The sequence below is a fragment of the Opisthorchis viverrini genome (genome assembly GCF_000715545.1).
Source record: "Opisthorchis viverrini unplaced genomic scaffold opera_v5_8, whole genome shotgun sequence".
NCBI lineage: Eukaryota > Metazoa > Platyhelminthes > Trematoda > Opisthorchiida > Opisthorchiidae > Opisthorchis > Opisthorchis viverrini.
The window spans coordinates 1,535,373-1,556,512 of record NW_008751664.1 but is presented as its reverse complement, the minus strand read 5'-3'; the positions used below and the strand labels follow the sequence as shown (position 1 = coordinate 1,556,512).

General features: G+C 43.5%; 1 protein-coding gene across 1 annotated transcript in view; it reads left to right on the top strand.

Annotated features, from left to right (window-relative positions):
- T265_00794 (hypothetical protein) overlaps positions 1-19,722 on the top strand; it is a gene marked incomplete at both ends in the record, with an annotated part of 54,161 nt that extends 34,439 nt beyond the window's left edge. Inside the window, 13 exons of the mRNA XM_009164666.1 lie at positions 1,311-1,447; positions 1,485-1,776; positions 1,819-1,864; positions 3,061-3,208; positions 3,659-3,783; positions 9,013-9,138; positions 11,486-11,662; positions 11,738-11,918; positions 13,570-13,683; positions 16,614-16,695; positions 17,874-17,978; positions 18,341-18,459; positions 19,307-19,722. Coding sequence (XP_009162930.1) covers positions 1,311-1,447; positions 1,485-1,776; positions 1,819-1,864; positions 3,061-3,208; positions 3,659-3,783; positions 9,013-9,138; positions 11,486-11,662; positions 11,738-11,918; positions 13,570-13,683; positions 16,614-16,695; positions 17,874-17,978; positions 18,341-18,459; positions 19,307-19,690 — 2,036 coding nt within the window. The remainder of the gene's footprint in view (positions 1-1,310; positions 1,448-1,484; positions 1,777-1,818; positions 1,865-3,060; positions 3,209-3,658; positions 3,784-9,012; positions 9,139-11,485; positions 11,663-11,737; positions 11,919-13,569; positions 13,684-16,613; positions 16,696-17,873; positions 17,979-18,340; positions 18,460-19,306) is intronic.
- Between the last annotated feature and the right edge of the window lie 1,418 nt (positions 19,723-21,140).

Genomic DNA, 21,140 nt, shown 5'->3' with positions numbered 1-21,140 from the left:
CAATTTACCTAGCAAGGACTTCCCTACCCCTAATTGACTTATTCGTTTTTTATCTGCCTGGCCTGTTCGCAGTTGGATTCGCACCCAATTTTTCAATTTACCTGAATAGTCTGATACCGAGAACCTACTGTTTTACGGCAACCTGTTTATTTTTGGCATCAGTTATTCTTCTTGTCGGGGATTCCCACGACTGGCCGCTGGTCAAGTTAGTCCAACCTACTTTTACCAACCGGTTCTCATCCTATAATCAATCAGTTACATTTCGGGTTTCGTTTTGACCAGAATCAGGAGACAAAACTTACCATTGGGCTGTGTGCAGCAAAAGTCCTGGAACCATAGAACTTTTTTTTATTGTGGTGTAGGGCGCCGCATATTTACGGAGATTGTCTTAGCACGATCGCACTGTTTCTTTTTGTGAGCAACCGCGTTGTGAACTGTTGATTCGTTGACCTGAAACTTATACACCGACGTTCACTATCATTCCTTTCCACCCGTAAAAGTTGAGCACTGTTTCTATTCTAAGAAGGATATGTTTTTGGAATTCTCCTAAAATACCATTTTGACTTCTACAAGAAATCTAAGCCGGTATTGTAACTGGATTGTTTTCGTCTGGTGTGAACTCTTCTCACGGATGCCTTTTCAGTTCCTCTTGCACCTGACGACTGCATTGTACATGTCGAAGGTCAAAGAGCATTATTCGAAATCTCTCTCTGTTTCGAGATTCATCCCATCCCATTCGACACCGGCTGCTGTATTCCTAGACTATGGTTGAATTCATCGAAACTTATTCTGAACTAGACACATTCTGAGGCGAGAATTATGCAGCGTTGCATTTCGATAGTCGCAGTTTGAAACTCTTCATATTGTGATTTTGCTCCGGCGTCAGTTTATCCGCTGTAGCGTATTTTCTGCCGATCCATTGAAAAGATGTTCGGGCGGTTATTCTCTGGGTGGTTTTCACTGAAAATGTGGGGGTGCCATCGGGTTGGCATTTTGCCACATTGTGAATCATGCTTAGAGCGGTGTGTAAGTCACGTTGGCAAGGGTCCCTTCTGTGCTGAAGTCACAAAGATCTTCGATCCCTCTTCGGATACTTGATAAGCAGGTCAGCTCAAACCCGTAGGTTTTGTTGACAAATGACTTGGGATACTTTTCATCTTACGATACTTCAACTGTCCGTCTTCAACTCTATGGATGTAACCCGCGGTTTTTTTCTGTCATTTTCAGCAAACTTGGCACTCCCTCAGAGTCAAAAATGAATGGATATCTGATGGCTTTCTCCGGCATTCTTTTGTGTTTTTTGTCTTCAGGTATCGTGCACCTGATCTACACGCGATTAGATCGACGTGATGAAGCCTATTCGATGAATGCACGGTACTCACTGCGTAACAAGAATACTGATCCATCCCCATCTGCCTCAATGAACAACATATTCTGGTTCATTCAGGTATCTTCTATTTTGTAATGCGGTCATTTTTGTCTAGATTACAGATTTGCATCTCAGTATTCATCAGGATGCGTCTCGTTCAACAGATTTTGAGAAGTTTTGCAATAACACCGTGCGTACTATTCGTCCGGAATTTGTGTCTGTTTCCGGTACACTGACCTTTCTTGCCACAAACACTCTCATCTGTTCAGGAGATATCACGGATGCCAGATCAGCTGTTTTTATCAGCTCAAAACAATATCTATCAGAATGGTCTTCCTACCGAGCTGCAATCCGGAAGTCGGGTATTCTCGACCTGACTACAGTTTACGATATTCGTGGGAATCATGGTAACTGAAGATTTTCAGTCAACTGAATCTGATTTCCCCCAGACATGTTTGATGTTCTCAGGGTGAACCATAGCACAGACTATTTCAGGTAAACTAGTCATCTTTGCTTTTTTTCCTTTTAAATTTCTATCTAAATGAAGCATCGCCCTCGAGTCAGTGAATACGTTAACAAGAGGGCGTGGGGCTCTACTACCTTCAGTTACGAAACAAACGCGCAGAATTTCAGACTGAGGGTGGAGGACTGCGGTTACCTAGCTGGATTTTTTCTTGCCGATCGAACCAAGGTCATTTGGCTCCAACAAAATTAGGTTAACCAGCTCACCATGTGGACTCGTTTATCGGTTTTCGCGCTCAAACCAAGTTTGAACCACCTTTCAGTGAGGCTTCTGTTGTGTGGCCTTCTAGCTCGCATTCATCCAGAGTTACGTGCTACTTCCTGTATACAAATACCCCAGGCTTTGGTACTTAGATTCCCCATTTTTAACTTAATCGAACCTCACCCTACGTTGTTCTACATATCATTGCATATTAGTACACCCATTCCTCCAAGGGATCCAGATGATCCAAAAGCCTAACTAGTTGTGAAGGCCATACAAGGCGCTTACAAAGTCACAAATACCACTGACAGTCTCTTACTGTTAATTCACTATGTAAACGTGTATTAAGTCACATGGACTTCTTGTGTATAGGTGTGACGATGGGGAACTTTCTCGGTAGTCCAGTTAACCATCCGTCAAGTAGGCCGATGGTTCAAGTGTAGTCCCATGCGTTCTGTTCGAGCATACCATGCATATCTCGAGCTCTCTTTTCAAGAATCCACCTTCTGAAAAACTATGCGACAGCAAATCCATTATAGACCACCTACCACTACGCTTCGGACGATTAGTTTTCTTGCGGTCAAACTTCATCAAGCTTCTCCTCGTATACGATTGCTTCTTTTGCTCCGGTTCCCTCAAGAAAGTTATCAATTGACGTTTTTTATCAATCATATCATCCTAGTAACCTAAGTCTTGTGCTGGTGCCATCCAACCACACCTGTCCAACCCCTGAAAATTGGTTTAGTGACGTTATTATTAGTAAGTTATTAGTAAGTTAGTAAGTTATTGTTAGTAACGTTATTGTTACCTAAGGCTCCTTCCACAATATCGAACTTTGGGACCTTTATTTCTCAGAATTCACCTTGGCTTTCTATCATCAGCTCCTGATTTGAGTAGTTTGTCCCGTCCAGTCTAGCTTTTTCCCCGAAATATTTTAAATTCTAATTTCTCTCCGTTCCTATTTCAGCAAATATGGTGTTCAGGGTCCAAGCCACACACGATCCTACCTTTATACCGTTCGAAAGCCTTTTGGAAATTACTCTTTTATTAATCTGGATGCCTGTCCCAAGGCGGGAGTCAACTTCCCACTCAATTTCTTCGGTGAACTCACACCAGTACGTTGTCTCTTGAGCTGTTTTTTTCAACTTCCGGATTGAGATAGACCAATACGGGTTAAGGTTCGTTTGCCAACAGTTCCGCTGTGGATAACGTAGAAAGCCCGTTGTGATGTCTGCATGTGTAGTCTAAAGGTCTATCACATGTTCGATTATCACCTATTCACCAGTTGTACCCGCCGTCTTACTGCCTTATTATTAGAATCTAACATCGTTTTTGCTGTGCCTTTAAAGCACACTAATAGTTCAATTGGGGTCAGTTTTCAGAGTAACCATCCAGTGATGTAAATAGTATGGTAATATGGAAATCCTTTTTAAACCCGTTTGAAACTCACATTCTTATCCGCTTGTCATACAGTTACGTCATATATAGCCGATCAATGTTTTCCACAGCTTTTTTGTTCTTTTTTTCACATTTTTGCTTTCCTTTGACCGTATCGCTTTTTAAAGGATGTAGAGAAACAACTTCTAGAATTTGTTTCAAGAACGGAGCGGAGCAATCACACATTTTGGTTTGGTCACTACCCAACCTCCACAATCATTTCACCACGATTGAACCTTCGGGACCTTCTTGGGTGAGTGATTCTGGCTTTTAATCAGTGCTTTTATAGTGTTCTGGCGATCTACCTTGATCTGCGATGAGACATTTGCAACAAAATTACCCTCATCAGTCAACAGTCGTTCCTATTTATCTTCGTGCTGTTGTATCGAGCGGTTACGCGCAATCGATGGGATCCATAATTAACCTATTTTTTCTTTATGTAATGGCGTCACAACATAGTATGGGGTCTAATATTCTTATTTGAACGAGTTCGACAACTTTTAAATTACGCGTTGACCGCATTCGTCTCTTGGCCAAGTTCCCCTCGGTGTCCTGCTAATTGCAAAGGGCTTCTGCTACTTAGTAAAACGAGTAGTTAGATTTTGGCTTGAAATTCTCTGGTAAGCCTGCCGCTCCCAGGGCCTAGTTTTATTTTCGTGGCTCACCAGAAACCCTTCAAGACAATACAGCAGTACTGAAAATTTTTTGCAAAGGTTTAGCTATTCGAATGGCTAAGGTGTACCCCTCGGGGGTTTTGGGCCCACTCCTCTGAACGACACCAAGAACACTGATCCCTTTTTTGTGCTTCATTACCTTCCGCCTTTCAACAAGGAGGCTCCACAATGAAAGTGTTGTTTTCCATTGGTTAGATTCCCTGTCCAAATGACTCATTTAACGGCTCGCGCCACTGGCGTCGTTGCCATCTGGCCCGTGAGTCAGTTCACCTTGATCGATAGTCGGGCTAGAATCGCACCCAGATGTAGTGCCATCTGAAAGTAATGAAACCAAAATCTAAGGTAAATCAACGATTGATGCCTTGCTAATGTTCATACTCTCGACGATTTTGTTGCATTTGTGTGACAACACATAAAGTTATCGTTTTTGCGGTTTGCATCCTGGACTGCTAGGTAGTGAAAATGTCACTCAGATCACATGACCATACTGTGGGAGATTTGTCATCCTAATGATTTAGTAAATATCTTATCTGCAGAAATTCGCTTTTATAGAAGGCCTGGAAGATTAAATCAAAGCGATTAAACGGATTTAATATTTTCATAGAGAGCTCTCCTCCAAGAGACCCTGACCGTGCGATAACTTTTGTCCATCCGGTAGGCGCCTACGGGGGTCTGTCATTTTAAGCACATGACCACATGGCTCCCGACCCTCCTCATTTAGTCGATGCATCCCATTGAGATCTGGTTCTTTGTCTGTGCAGCCGTTCACGTACGCTCATGCAACCTCAGCTCATTTATGCCAGTTTATCATCTACACAAACACTTTCCGATCGGTAACGGGCGTTAGGCTCGAATGTTACAGGTTCTTTAGCGGGTCGTCACAGTAAGATTAGCCAATGTTTTGTGTAGCTGCCGCAGCTACCGCCTGGAACTTTCTGGCAAGTCACTGAAGAAGCTCTCTGAAGCCATCTGCGGGACATATTTGGGTGTTCTCTACTTCATCGTAGCTAAGTTCAAAGAAATATTATTCTTGATGGCGCTAAACATTGAAATCTGGTAGCTCGCGAATCACTTGTTCGCTCGTGTCATGTCGTATGTCCGTGTTCACTTGTATAGTTTCTCGCTAGAGTCATGAATATTCACCTCTGGAGCTTCCGGACGCTCAGCTCTCTTGTCCATTAAATGAGTGAAAGTAATGAGGCTTCACTATAACAGACTCCACTGCAGCCCAGTACTTCCATCAAAAGATACGCTCACCAGTCAGGCTTCTTGGATCTGAGGAGTCCATCGTTTGATGGAGTGTACCGATTTTGACCGTCGGTTTGGTTATGGACCAAGGCTCTGTAATGGTTCTGAGTGAAAGACACTGGCACGTGCGAAACACGCAGCATAGGAATGACAGTTGAGGCTGACGGGTCTCCGATCATGAGCGAAAATCGGCGTAGCAAAGAATCTCAATATGTACACCACCAAGGAATCTGCTTTCTGCTGAATTCTCTTTGAGTTCATTTTTCGTTGCCTACTCGCTAGGCAGCGTACTCATAACAGTGTTACTGTCAGTGGTACCGAGATGCAGTGGCCTGTCGCAAGACTGCGACAGCGAGACATTCCAACGTTATCGTTTTTGCACTTCCGAGAAGGCATGCGCTTGCCACTAAAACCATCCACAAAAAGTTACTTACACTTTACCCCTTTTTTGTCCTCTTTGTGGGTTTGACGTCAACATATCCGTCTCGGTACGATTTATCTTCGCCTCTCTTATGCTTGTCAACACTATTTTATCAACAGGCTACACTGACCGTTGTTCTTCAGGTTACACAAAATAGTCTGATATATTGTATTCGAGCGCCCAGCAACAATGTTCGAGGTTAAACCTCAGTTTTTTTTAAACTTCTAGTTGTGTAATGATGGGAATGAACTCATCTGTAACAGAAATGAAAATGAAGTTCTCCACGATAAACGAGGGGAATAGCTATACTTTTTCCACTGCGAAACACTACTTACAAGCCTGCTAAAAACACTTTGACGTCCACGACTGGTTTCGCCTTGAAGCTAATCTCTTTAAGGCCTCCTAAAGTTAAACCAAGCCTTACTTGGACTGCTCAAAAGTGATCTGGAACCAATTTCAGCGTGTAGTGTAGCCATTTTGAAAGTGCCTCCATAGCAATCCTATCGTCTGTCGATGAGAAGCTGATTTGAAAACTCTTCGCTTGGGTGCAACACCGCGCACCCCTTCGTAATCCGAGCCTCTCGCTAAGTTAACGGAATACCCAATAAAACGCCGCAGACATAAACACGCGCAAATCTTTCGCCTCGAATATGATGCATGGGTGACTCGACTCATCGCTCTCTGGTTAGCCGAAGGTGAGGGCTTGAACAATTTTTCATGCGAGTGTGAGAGGATAGTTTATCGTGATCTAAATTCTGTAACCCCACTCTCTCTCGGACAACACCTCTCCGACCCAGTAGTTTAATCATAGATGTGTAGGAAGTTCTTTAGCAAACAACGTATCTTCCCTTGAAACTCCTGTTGCAAGTGCATATGCCTGGACATTTCACTCACACTGGATACTAAAAGTGTGTCGTACCGACAACCCAGACAAAATATAAAGTGCCCAGAGTTCCTTGTTCTTTGTCCAGCCTACTACCTGCATTCGAAATGTTATTCCGGCCTAAACGGGTTAAATACGAGTAAATACGGGCAAAACGATTTAAATACCTAACTCGATTGCAAAAAAAACGCTGTAAGTGGCTCTTTTTGGGCAGTTCTCCCCCTCTATGGTTTTACAGGTGACCTTAATTTGACGTGAATTCATCAACCGAGTATGAGCATATAGAACCCGTGTCGACGTGTGGTCACGCACTTTACGAAAAAGGTCATCTGAACCAACTTACCGGAATGAAGGTTAGGTAGTAGAGTTCGGAGCCCGCTGCAGATCTGATTGACATCATTAAGCCATCGAATTTTGTTCTAGCAAGATCGGCAAGACTGAATTGTGACCACATTGGGAAGCGGTTCGGTTATGCGTTTTTTGGCGGTGAATACCAGAGTGACTCTGACTTTCGTTCAGCACTATTCATCACTCGGAAACCGAAAATAGGAGCACTTGTGATTAGCCAGTACAACCTTGAGCATAAGTGCTCACCCGCTTTTGTGTTCAGATCATACAGAACTCACGTATGCTCAGTTGCGCGAGCAAAATCAATCAGCTGACTGGAAATTGAAGGATAAATAAAAGCATCAATTCGTTGCTGTATCTCGACTAACGTAAAAGCATCCCAGTGGTCATTGTCCTACAGACCTCCTGATTAACTCTCCATTTCGTTACTTTGTCGTTCTGTAGAACTCGTCATTGTTATAAGTTCCGATCTGTCTTAAAGCAAAATCTGGCGTTTCTTGATTCTGCACATTTATTGGTCTTCAGCTTCTGGGGCACTGATGTTTGTTAAACTAAAACAGACAGGTTAAAGTCGCACTCAGTTATTCGGATATGTGCCCTGTTTAGTACTCTGATCTGGTTCCTATGTGTGTATTGTAATCCGAGTTGATGGAGCACTGAGGTGCCGTTGCCACTACAGATAATAACTGAATAACCACATGATGATGAGTAGTATTATTTCTAGTTCTATCAGATGATAAAAGTAGTTTACCTGAAGAAGCACCATATTCGGGCGTGGGAAATAAAGGTCGTAATGTAATTCGAACCATTACATTTTTGTGTTTGAGGACGTTTTGAAAACGGCTATCGTAAGTTCTGGATTCATCGGTTTTCGACCATTCATCTGAGTGATGGAATGTTGAAAATCGGCTGTTTCAATTGTAGTGGCTGAGTTTTTGCCGACACCAAACCCTTTTGGTTGTCAATGTTCAACCAACAGGGATCTACTTTCAGACAGCTACTGGTGTGAAGCTTGCGATCCCCAGACTGCGAAATACCGTTAGCTTAGTGTTCAGTTGAATAGTTCGACGGAACACCAACTCGAGGGCTTGCAGCAACCACTGTATGTAGAGGACATACGCACCAACCTGGTACCGGCCGACAGTGAGTTTTAGGTGGCAGATATGTGCCGTGCTCTAGCTAGCTTTTTCTGCGTTCTCATTTCTTCGAAGATGTTATGACTGTGATACTTTTTTGTTTCGCTCGCCAATTTGCCATTCTGTTCAGTAATGGCATGAAATCTCAACTGAATTGCAGTTCACCAAACGGTTGTCAACGTATGTTCACATAAAGTGTGTAATATTCACGTCAGTAAGCTACGATGATTGAAAAATTTTCAGTTCGCGTACAATGTGTTGCCAGGACAGTTACATGTAGAATGAGCCAAGTCTTGTGATCTGTCTTTACTCTAGTGTAGTCGTATGCTGCTTGAATCAGCTCGAGAATCCGTAACTCGTGAAACAAATTTTCCGTTCATTTCTTTTCAGACCTCATACAAAAGTATGGTACGCTCATTTGGCAAAATACCCACCGTTTTCGCTCCGCCAGTCACTAGCTAGCTGGGATTCTATCGAGAAGGTATAGAACTGCTATCGGGACGCTTTAGATATTTTAATTCAGGTTGACCTTGCTTCCGGAACACGTTTTTTACTGTGAATTCTAGTGGCCCAAAGTAGAAAATGCGTAATATCTCTCAATGATATTTCGTATAATCCTTCGTTTTCTCAATGCTTTTTTGTAGCCGACATGAAAACTGACGCTTATTCAACCACCAATTCCTGATGTACGATTAGCGTTTGATCAGTGACCCGTAGCTGTTTCGCACATTCTGCGAATTCACCTCTTTCCAACCCTTAATTGGTTTTCTAGGCAGAGTTCTTTCGCTTACTTTTGTGGCCATCTGCACACGGCCCATCGACTGATTCCAAGAATGTACGTTTTGCAACCTCAGGGTTATCTGGAACTGGAGCTTGGCGATTGGCGTGATGGACGGTAGTAAGTGTCGACAGTTTTGCTTTTCAGTCCATCACTTCTACTGCGTTTGGTCGCGTTCCGTGCTCACTATGAGCATAGTTGGTGTTGAAAATACGGTATTTCCCTCAATTTACTCTTTCGTTCCCTTTGGTAAGTGGTTATACTTGGTTTACTTAATTTCTTGTCCCAGAATAAAACCCTCCAGGGAATCTGTCGAAAAAATCCTACAAGCTTTAAGTTATCATTGTGTTTTTAGATAGATTTTTTGCGTTGCTTAATTTTGGACTCCTGCGTAGCCTAGTTAACCATATATGCCCCTTGATCGACCTTGATTGATGCCTAGGGTTCATGAGCACTTGATTCTCGTGAACTACAAGCTGATGATGCATTGTAGGGCGATGATCCCCAGGCAGTGTCGACTGGTTTTCTCTTTGAAGGTTCCTGTAAAATGGCTAGATCCATCCTAGAACAGACCGATCTTACTCGATCCCCATCAGTGGAGAAACCATATTTTTCACTTTTTTCTGTAATGTAGAATTGATTTTCCTGCATCTACATTCGAAATTATGGCCTTGGCTTTTGAGAACCGGCTTACTTAAAGCCTCAAAATTCATTTTAGACAGAGCATTCATCTTGCCCTCCAAAAAGGAACGGATCCGTCGTTGAGGTAGTTTTAGAGGCTTGAATCTGGAATCAAAGAGACGATATTACTCGGATGACTGGTCCACTTTCCAAGAGAAAACCACCAATCCAGATTTAGTAGTTGATTATTATGTCAAAGAGTTTGTCATAAGCGAAGTTGACAGAGCAGTGAACCCTTAGTAACTGTCTTGACCCAACAACCGATGGTTTAACCTTGGCTACGCGCACACCACAACCTGTTGGAACATTTCAACGTCGCAATACCGATCGAAGGCAACACTCTTAGTGATTAGATTGGAGCAATACACAACCAAATATTTCACCAGTTCTCACCAATCTCCATTTTGTTCGTTGTTATTTACGAATATTATGTGTGATAGTTTTCGCGTTCAATCGTTCGAAATGACCGGAAGGTCAGTGTTTCGAACCCGACTCAACATCCTGACTGTTCCTGTCTAGGCTTGGATAACATGCTACTATCTCAGCTCTTGTAGTTCCTTCGGTTGGCACCGTAGCTAGGTACCGAAAGCATTAAGCTGGGCGATCCAACGACTCAGATTTGGCTGGTTGGAAAACCCCTAGTTCGTAACCACCTAAGTGATGGGAGCTGAGGACCGGTGTACAGGTTTGGCGCGTTGTGCCAGTATCTTTAACTTACATATATGAGGTATTACTGAGTACTGGAAAAAGTAAGGTGTTCCACCCCATCCATACGAAAGCCCTTGGAAAACGTATACAATACAGAAGGCATTTTATATGAATTTTGTTGGCCGCCTTCCCGCGACAAGGTCTCCTCAATGAAGGAACACTTTCCAAGCCGCCTTACTGGGCATCCTTGAGGTAGAATCTTTGGGCTTGGACTTTGTTTTTTTTCAAAAAGATAGTGGAGAGATTGGAAGGCAATCTCATAGAGTTTCACATCCATTTGGACGTTATCTGGCGGTTGTTTGTCCATGCCGGACCCTAGTTGCAGAACTACACAGAAAGTTTATGCTCCTCGTTTTGTGCTTTTCCCATAGTTACATCGTAATTGAGAAAACCTCGACAGATTTTTTCCTGCTTGGTTGAAATGCCTTGTCCGTAACATCGATTCGTTGCTTATGGAATGTAACGCCCTTATTTGAACAGGAGTCGTTTACTTACGAGGTAGTTGAATACTATGGGGGTGTGGGATTTACTTGAAAAACCAGCGTTTGGCCCTATACTCACTAACTTGGAAGATCCAAACTGACTCAGCCTGAGGATCGCTTGTGTAGCTATTAACGTCTGGCTTCAAATGTACGCAACCGGAACAGACCAACTTATTCAGTTCCCGAAAGAGACCGCCCCGTGTGTTGGTGATTGTTTTGGTCGGGGCGGTGTTTCTTTTGAAGGTACGATGAATGCAAACCTGGAATTTCTGTCGCCAGCGTTAACCGCAGTGCAAATCACCCTGGAATTATCAGTCCCCCTGGGATCGTGCTATTTGACTGTCGCATGGAACGAAAATAACCCATACTCATTTATATATTATGGTTCCCCCACTACGCTGGATGCGAATGTCCCTATATTGTGACCCCTAATTGGATTCCCTTAGGTCACTTTCCTTATTGTTCACTGTCTAATCTATGAACAGTAGTAGTAGCAATCCCACAGGCTTTATCCTTTCTATGTCGAATTTGCAATTTGGTGACCAACATGATCACCCCCAATGTGCTTAGATGTTACCTATCCTTTTTCCGCTTAGTTTCCGTATTGTGGCGGTGGATCACGATTTGGTTTCATTTGCGGACTTCCGAATGTTTCATGGTACGCAGCAAGCCACCGAATGGCCAATCATCCTTGTGACCAATCCAAAGGATTCTGACTTTCTACTTCCACATAAGGAACCGGCGTACCGCATTTTGAGCTCTACTCACATCAGGTATGTCGGTTTCTCAGTATCCGTCCAGCGGCTCTAAACTGGCAATCCTACTACACTTTTCCTTGTTTGATTCAGGATTCTTGTGTGGTCGTTGTACTCAATTCTTGACGTTTCGGTCTTCATTGATGGAGAGTTTCAAGGCAATGCGACTCGGGCTACTCCGGTCAGCTATGACCCTTCCCCTCTTTTTGTGTTGCCGTGGAATGTAACTCGATGGGCAGATCGAAATGCTCATGAAATACGTGTTGTGGCTACGGTAAGTCCTGCTTGTCCAACCTTCACTGCTGTCGCTTTTGCTCAACACTGTTTGGTTTACCACTATAGCTAACCAACTGTGTTTTGGTTTTCTCATTATACTGGCTTTTTTCGGGTGCAGTTTTTCCGGATTAAGTGCATGCCAAACTTAAAAAGATAAATCCTAATGTATAGCTCAGTGAATTTGCTTGTCTCAGTAGCATTACTAGTAGACGGTCGGTGCTACTCGCCTTCCAGGATGGGGACCGCGTGATCCTCACTGTGCCTGGTTGGAGACACTACAAGATATGGCTGCCAACCGATGTCAGTGGCGTTCTTGTTGCCAGTTTCTATCCAGATTGCCTGAGTGAATGTCTGGAGGTGTAGGCACCTCGGAATGATTGTGTTAAGCTAGCACTAAGTCCCTCCCCCATCCACCTTTATTCTTTTCTTTACAATAAGGCTTTCAAATAAGTCATGGTTGTACGGCAGTGAAGCATCGGTGTTGAACACTGATGTCATGCTGTCGTTGATGATGATGATGATGATGGTAATAATAGTAATAGTAATAATATTACAACCATCATCCATAAGGTCCGGTCATACAAAGACCACCTACATCATAAGGGCCAATTTTCGATTCCCAAAAGCAGGTTCAATTGATGCCTATTTATGTCTACTAACAGCCTAATTTGCTATCAGGACTAATTTTGATAATCATGTAGCTCCTTTACATGTAGGTAGGGAAAAAAAGGTTTATTTGTGGGAGTTTCAACCATAAAAGAGTGCACGTTACCTACCCTTACTATTCCTCGACTGATTGCTGATAGCCAACCTTATTGTGGGTCAGTGCCCATCACATGAAATTCAGTTTCGAACCCGCGGCCTCTCGGTCAGTGGTTTGAGCACAATTGTTCAGCCACAACCGGCGGATCAGCAGTGTGATTAGCTCACACTTAGACAGGATATTTCATCACTCATCCTTCAATCACAGGGTCCACATCACGTGTTCAGTGCGTCGGGTGGCTCTTTGAGCCAATGTAACAAAATGCAATACCTATTTTTCTATAAAAGTCCTCATCGGACAGATAGAAAAGGGATCAATCAACAAATGCCCGTCTCTTAGCTGCTATGCTTAATCAGTCGAACTGCGGTGGTATGTAGAGAGCATGTATGCTGGTCGCAAAGTTCAGTGTCACCCTTACAATCTTTTTGGCTTAGCATTTTTCGGTGATTCAGCGAACAATGTAGGGATATCCATCATCTTCCCAGACCGTACCAACATGGGATCATCCAAACGGTGTGGTCAACAATGTCCAGACCAGTAACTCAGCCTCACACGATTCACGGAGTCCAACTGACCTGTTGTGGCCTATATTTAGTAGGTCACTTGACCTCCAAATCGCCATCGTGTTAACCCAACGGCTGGGAAAGCAGAGCACTTACACTGATAAGGCTACTGAAAACTCTTCGGCAGACTCTCTTGTTCCTGTGGTTGTTCAGGTAGGCACCGTCATTGTCTAAACAATGTGCTGCGATATTCTCAAATATCGTCCCAATTGAAACATGCAGCACATTCATTCGAAGAATATCATTAGAAATGAGGGATTCAGCTGGGATTCATTCGTATGTACTTCGATTATCCTGACCTATTTTTAATCCCCCTGTTTCAGGATGCTTCGAATAACCGGCGAGTTGTGTCGCACCAGTTCGTAGTCAATCGTGAACCTACTTGGAATTTCACCCGTTTAGCTGGTTTCGCTTTACACCCGGATCATTCTTTCAACGTGAGTTGCTGTGGTTTTATAATTTGCGTCTGTTCTAAATTGGTTTCTATTTTCCCTGTTCAGCTGGTTCATGTTTATTCTTTGGCGGCTATCGATCCAACTCTTTAGGATCACTGTATGTACTCACCAGGTATGCCTGAAACCACACATGGTGTGATCACCTTGTTCTCATCGGTTTATAGTAGTTCGTTTAGCTTGGACGCAAACGTACTGCCCTGCATGATAACTAGTTTAAGGCAGCAAAATCATACAAGAAGAGTCCAGCGATGGTCTGCTCTCTGAAAAATATTTTGTGAACAGCTATGATCCGAATCGATACCGTTCGAGGTCACTCTAACGAACGCGATATGGACGTGTGAGTGGACTTTGTTCAAAACGCATCATAACCTCTCTGAGAATTGCTTTCACTCGAAAGGACAATGTTAGTTCTTTTTGACATTTGAATATCGATTTGGTTTTCACGGGAGACTCATCTGAATCCTTCTTGTCGAAGAATTTTCGGAAATCTTGTGAGTAGTTTCCTTGGTGAAAAGATTAGTTCTTCTTTAGGTGGCGAAATAAATTTTCTCCTCTAGAAATATAATGGATATGACGACAAAGAATGCCTGTTGCATAAACACAAGTTAATCAAGAATGAATCGGGGGACGAGATAGACCAAGTGGTTGGAGCGCGAATTTACTGACTGGATGGTCCGTGGTTCGAACCCGGCCTCTGCCACTCGACTTCCCCTGTCTAGGCTTGGGCAGCTTGGCAGTATCCCAGCCCTCGTGCCTCCTTCGTGTGGCATGGCAGCTAGGCACCAAAAGGGTGCGCTGGTCGGTCCTAGCAACACATTGTCTTACAATCGAGAGACACAGAGTGCAAGACCTTATCGCTGGAGACCATTTACATGACAGTGGTTAGCATTTGTAGTTAACTTGTCCTTATAATGAACAGTGGTTATAGGATTGAGTGTTTGATGGAGAGTAAAGAATTTCGAACCGCGTGAGTAATGGAGAATGATTGCGAGTGTTCCTACTAAGGGTTGCTATGTCGGTATTCCGCTTCATCTTTTACTATCCCGTATTGTAACGATTGGGATCCCACCGGTAGGTCGAAGCCTCACGGACACGGAAGTCGCGAAATTTCTCCATTAAAATGTGGCGATCTGTACGTAAAACTAGCGCAGTTGAATCACGTGCTAAACACTTTTTTGTGTAGATTTCGCCTTGTGAGTGAAGCCAATCTGTGCTGAAAAGCCGAGGAGCACTGTATAGCTGTTTCATCTTTATTGGGAATCATTAGCAGTGCGCATCTCTGGAGAGTCTCGAACCCGCGACCTCCTGGTTAGTAGTTTGAACACTTAACAGTTTGACCACGAGCGGTCTGTGGTTAAGCAACACTTAGGATAGAGTGCTGCTCATCCTTCAATCATGGGACCAACATCATGCGGTCACACATGTTGACTGGCTCCTCGAGCAGCGGCTTCGATGGAAGCGCGATTTAATCACACTGCTGATCACACTTACAGAACGAAATCTCCACAAAATTCCCCAATCTTCTCACACTACGAACTATCTACATCCATCACAACTATATTAGGTCCGGTTAGTCCTTTTAGCAGAAGTGACCATCTGATGAACAAAGTGATGCGGCTGCTATCTGAGGTTGAAATTTTTTCGCTGTACCACCATATCCACGTTTAGACGAACAAAACTGCCACGTTGGTCCACAACCGCTGTGTATGTATAAGTTTGGTCACTTGCAACATGAAATTCCGAAGTTACTAGGCTTTCAACAAATCGCTCCAAGGGAAATCCTTGTTTGTCACATCGTTCGGTTTTATCGTAAAAATAGGTGTTCAAATGCGTTGCCACTGCCACGTACTTTTCTCAGATTCCAAAAGCTTTATCGTAGCGATATTCTGATGTCTTTATTTGGTTCACTAATGCATCATATGTTCGGTATAAACATAGTTTTGCATATGACAACTTCATCCTTACGTGAATGGTGTTGTGTAGTCTGGGAAATGGCTGCAAACGTACAGTACCCCTGTGTCCTATAAGCAGCTTTCTAAAATGACCGGGAAGAAGGCGACTGACAGCAACTGTATCTGAAGAATGCGTAATTCACGAGACTGAGTGTAAACCAACTTTGTGTACTTAGCTGATGTTGACCGTTTGTTTATCTTACTCCAACAGGTACAGAATCATTCCAAGTTGTTTTCTGCAAAGCATTTATTTCCTTTCATGCGCGTTCACTGTTCGGTTCTGGAAAAAACACTTTCCTAGACTGAATCGTCATCTTCAGCTGTAGAGACTGCGCACCCTTACAGGGGTTATGGTTGCTACAGTTTCGTTCGCTGATAATCTGAGGAGTTAGGGATACGAATTGGACGCGGTAGCTAGTAGAATTGATGCGTCAGTTTGCACTCCCAGAGTGAATGAAAACTAGAATCTTCTTATGGGTCACTGTAGTGCACCCAGAGTGAATAAAAACAGAATCTTCTTATGGGTCACTGTAGTCCACCATGTTTGGAACTGGTAGATGATTCGGACAGATGTCCTGAGCCGCATGACTTTGTATGCAAAAATTGCTTGTAAGCTAGTGACGATTTTAACGAGCCACACATTCTCTCTGAGGATTCGCACCAATCATAACTAATAACAGTCCGAAAGTTTCCAACCGTCCACTTCCCGTCTAAGGTGATTAAACCTGAGTCTGTATGAATTGGTTTCAAATTGGAATCCCTACACAGTACAACTGTGTGTTTGCACTGATACATGGTGTGAAATGTGCATTCTGACAATAGTCTTTAACTCCGCTTTTTTCGTGGAAAGCCATCCTCACATCTGGATTTATGGAACTTTCCTTACTAAGCCAGTGAAAAACTCTCGTTGTTCGGTATTTCCTTTACTGATGGCTTTCTATCTACCAATTTGCTTTTCAGCTTAAACTAGTCTTCTACTTGTTAGAAGGCATTTTCTTTTGTTTCCTACTGATGCCACGATTGATTCCGTCAAAATTTTCCCGTGAGTTTTGATTATACCTTTACATTATCTGCCTGCGAGTTACCTTTCAAAAGTTTCCTAACCTCACTTGTTGTGCATTAATGTATATCATCGCAGTTTGGACAATATTTTAGCCGCTCCACTATGAACGTCATACAGACCGCCAAGTCCTTGACTGTTATTTCAAGTGTTCTTGTGACCTGGGACAACGTCAGTGATGGCTCATTCGGTACATCGCTCGCTTGGTTAGTGAGGGGTCGCGAATTCTATTCTCGCCTTTGACCTCTGTCCTTCGACTTGTAGTTCCAAGATAACACAAGATGGATAACTAGAATGAATAACTGTGTTTGTCCGTTTAATAAACTTCAGATTGTTTTTGAGGTCTCCGTGGGGCCTTTGTGTGGCGTGGTGAAATTTCTTCTCTGCCGAGGGTCAGACCAGAGACAGGCACTGGGCTAACCCAGTTGGAGGGATTTGACGAATCTTCATTGTACACAAAGTTCGGTTTTGAGAAGTTGGATGGCGCCCAATCACGTCGTCTGGTCGCTTTAGACCGTTCTTGTGAAACCTGCCACACGATCCGAAGTGCAATGTCTCTAATGAGCGACATGCTTCGTGTCAACTAAGTGGGTTAAAACAGGACTTTGGATTTCGCCTTATCCCTTAAGGATGAGCCACTTCGAGCAGTATTCTCCAGTCAGTGAGGAATTGTAATGTGAAAATATTCCCTTCCTAAGGAAATTCTTTTTTACAGAGATTGTGTTACTTCGGGAGCTTGTTTCCTTATATCCCATAGTACCCTATTTTACGTGCTCTTCACTTATTTTTGTGTTTTTTCATATGCGCTTTTATATCTTGAGTGACTGGAGGAGAGAGTGGAACAGAGATCATCGCACCGTTCCTGTAACCCTTGTTACTTTTGCTTAAGTGGTTATCACGAGTGTATCGTCGTCGCGGCGTCCGGTTTCCAGTCTTTCACGTTTAGTGTTACAATGCTCGGGAGTTGTTATCGAAGAGCGAGCGCAACATAACAATCGAGGTGATGCATTGATGCAAGTGTTTATTTGTCAGCATTATTTGCAACTGATCTGATCTTCTTCTTTGTGCCTCACAAACCATCGTATTCCCATATTTGTCCATGCATATCTGGGTCAGTTTTGAAATCAGCATGTGTAAACCAACGCTTTTCCTGTTTTCAGGCAACTGTTTGCGAAGTTCTCGCTTTTGCGTGGGTCTCTACCGCCTGACGCATTTCAACCCTTGTTGTATTCCTCTTCTGGGTTTCATTCTTTATCAGTGTTGCGGTACGTTCCTATTCCATCATCAAATATCAGCTTTTGTCTTTGCTGTTTTCGGTGTCCAATAGCCCATTTGATACCTTATTTCGCTTAATTTGTAACTGGCTTCAGGACTGAGCGCTCTTCTTGGAAGTAATATCACATTACCGAAAATTTGCACACTGTCGGCTGTCCACCACCAAGGCGTTTAGGTGAATGTGGACATTTCGGCCGTGTATCTTTAGTTGGATGGCCACCAGCTCTTTCCTTCCGCTGCATGACGGAGGACTTGGGTACATGTTTAGTTAGCAAACATGTGTATTCAACCTGTGCGGTAGAACACTTGCTGTGGAATTATCCCCTATTCTTTCTATCGCCTTCCCCTTCAGGTCCAACCTTTATGGGCTTCCTGATTGGTTATCATTTCGGTGTCGTTTTCAGCTTTGGTATCGTTGTTGGTACCACTTTTGTCGTGGAATCCCTCACCTACGTGTACGAGGGTATTCAGGTGAGTTGTTTTCAACCACCTTATTTACACCACCAAGAGTTGCTGTTCTACCAAAGACTGGATTTTCAGTCGGCAGAGAAGCACACAGTGTGTTCCAAGAGTTTTTCTCAATATCTAAGCAACAGACTATTTCCCACTTATCATTCTCAGACATGTTAACACACTTCCTTGCTGACTTGGCATTCCCCTTCAGGGCTTTTTTCGGAATGCATGTTCTGACAAATAGGCTTTCCGAACTCCATTGCTTCATCCTTAGTCTGTCCGATGACAGAAGACTACAATACGATTGATCATGTGTCTAACATGGTCATCTTGCATAGCGAACTTCTGTGGCCACTTGTATATCTCGAATATTTAACTGCGTAAGTAATTCGGTTCACTCATGTCTGAGGTACACAGTATGTAGATCAACAAAGACCAGGTTCTACACCGTTGTTTCGTTCGCCGGTCTTTTTTCAGTGGTATGTACCTAACGTCATAAGGATTTACTTTCGGATACGGTTCAGGGACAACAAGTGCTCTCACCGGGGATCACGCGCACCGCAACGCGCAGGTGTTAGCCAAGGCACAGTGAACTCCCAACTGTCTTAAATCCAAACATTCAGTCCCTTGTTTTACCAACCCAAGGGCGCTGATTTAACAGTGCGTTATTCAACTCTCTGAAAATCTTGTTCGCAAGACAACCCTTTGGTATCAGTCTGATGGCACGAGTGGAATTCTATGTCGGACCCTCCAAGGTGGGGGGCCACCCACTGCAGGCTAAGGAAGCAGGCCGTATTAATCAGCCGACCTATAGGAAAGAAGATCCCGTATGAAAGATTCACTCACGGTTTTTCTTTCTTTTCAGCTCCTCATATTTGTGATTTTTTACATTCCACTTCCCGTATGGTATCTTGGAAGGACCCATGCCGTTTCTCGCACAGAATCCGTCAACCTGATCCCAACGGAAGACAAAACTCCGTCTATATGTGATCGAAATCCGGCTGCAGTACCAACTGTTCGTGTACAGCAATCGGTGCCGATCCGTTGCGTTGGACGAATTCCGTTAGCTCTGTTCATTCATGCTGTAATTTTCAGTTCTCTTCAACTCCTGTTTCTGATTGTGACTATTGGTATTCCGTATGGAGCATTGGCAGCCTTTCTTAGCCCTGGACGTCTATATCCAGTCGCCCTGTGCTGGTTCATAGCCCTGCAAGCAAACGAGATTCTGACTCGTGTGCCCGGAATTTGATGCCTCCTTTCAATCACTGACCACGTTGCCCGAGCTTTCAATGGGACTCGTACCTCTCTATCTCTTTTCACTTTCAACTGAAGATTAAAATCATTTACTTTCACAATCTGTTCCTGCTTATTTTCTCACATATGGTAGGACGTGACGTTCGACAGACCTAATACGCCACCACACGCTTCGAACATGAAATTTTTGCGGTTGTTACTACTCGTCCACTGCTACTTGGTGTAGCCTAACCAGTGTAGTGTTGTTATGACAGGAGAAGTACGGTTGCAACAACCGTAATATAAATACAAATTTACCAAGTTCCAAGTTTTGCGCACAGTGAAATAGAAGACGATTCGGTAAGTTTCGAGCGTCGGTGGCGCGCCCTGAACTAGAGTTCCTGACTGGCGCCCTAATCAACCTACATACCCAGGACAAGTATCAAGGCATTGTTCGAGCCACCGGGCGAACTAGTCATATGGGACCACCGTGAACAAGCACGCTTTTTAGATTTGACCGTGAAATTTGGTCCAGCATGTACTGCTGAAGTAGTCATGACATTCGCGTGGCATGTCAGATGTCTAGTGTTTTGGACGCAGGACTAACACAAGTGTGCGCTGCTGACCCGCTCTAATCAGAGCGAATGTCAGGCGCAGTACCTCCTCATTTTGGTGAGGGCAAGACAGCATGGTCGTGTCGAAATCGATGATGAGTACCAATTTGTAATTGAGAGGCAACTGTCTCATCGTCTGAGTGAATCAGTTTCAGTAGTGTCTCAACTTGCTGCTGTCCGTAGTCAACATAAAACAGGGAAGATATATTAGTTTTTGCACGATGTTTTTATTTTCATTGCCCCTGGAATCGATTACCAGACCAAGTCTCAAGTTTGTAGTGAAGTCTGGGTCTAATCTAAGCTTTACTGGTGATCCCTTGAATGACACCACCCGTTTAAAGAAAACTTACTGTGGTCTGAACTACGTGAAAGACAGTGCACATGAGCTGTTCGATACACACGTACACTTATATAGTGTGCCGTGCGAGCGTTCGGATGACCATGTGGGCAGTTCGAATTCCCGACGGATTTTCACTACTTAACACAATCACTTTATATCAAAGCTTGAAAACTAGTTTCAGAATATTTAGCATCGTTAAAATGCTCATTTTTTGTCCCAAAATGATCGAAGAATTTTGGTAAAGATGTAACCGGATCATGGAAAGTTAAGCCACACTAGTTCTGGCTCGTTAGGTTAGACTTATTTTCAACAACTTCAAGCTGTAAAGCACGCGACCGCTGACGGATTCGCACAGCTGAAAAACATGGATTGAGCGTGAACGTGTGTCCAACCAGTTGACGCCTAATTCTGTTTTGTATGAATAGCCAATGATCTTTGCTCGTGAGCCTGAGAGCCACTGAGATGTGAGATTGAACTTTGGTCGGGTGTTCATAACAAACGTGTGCTTATAT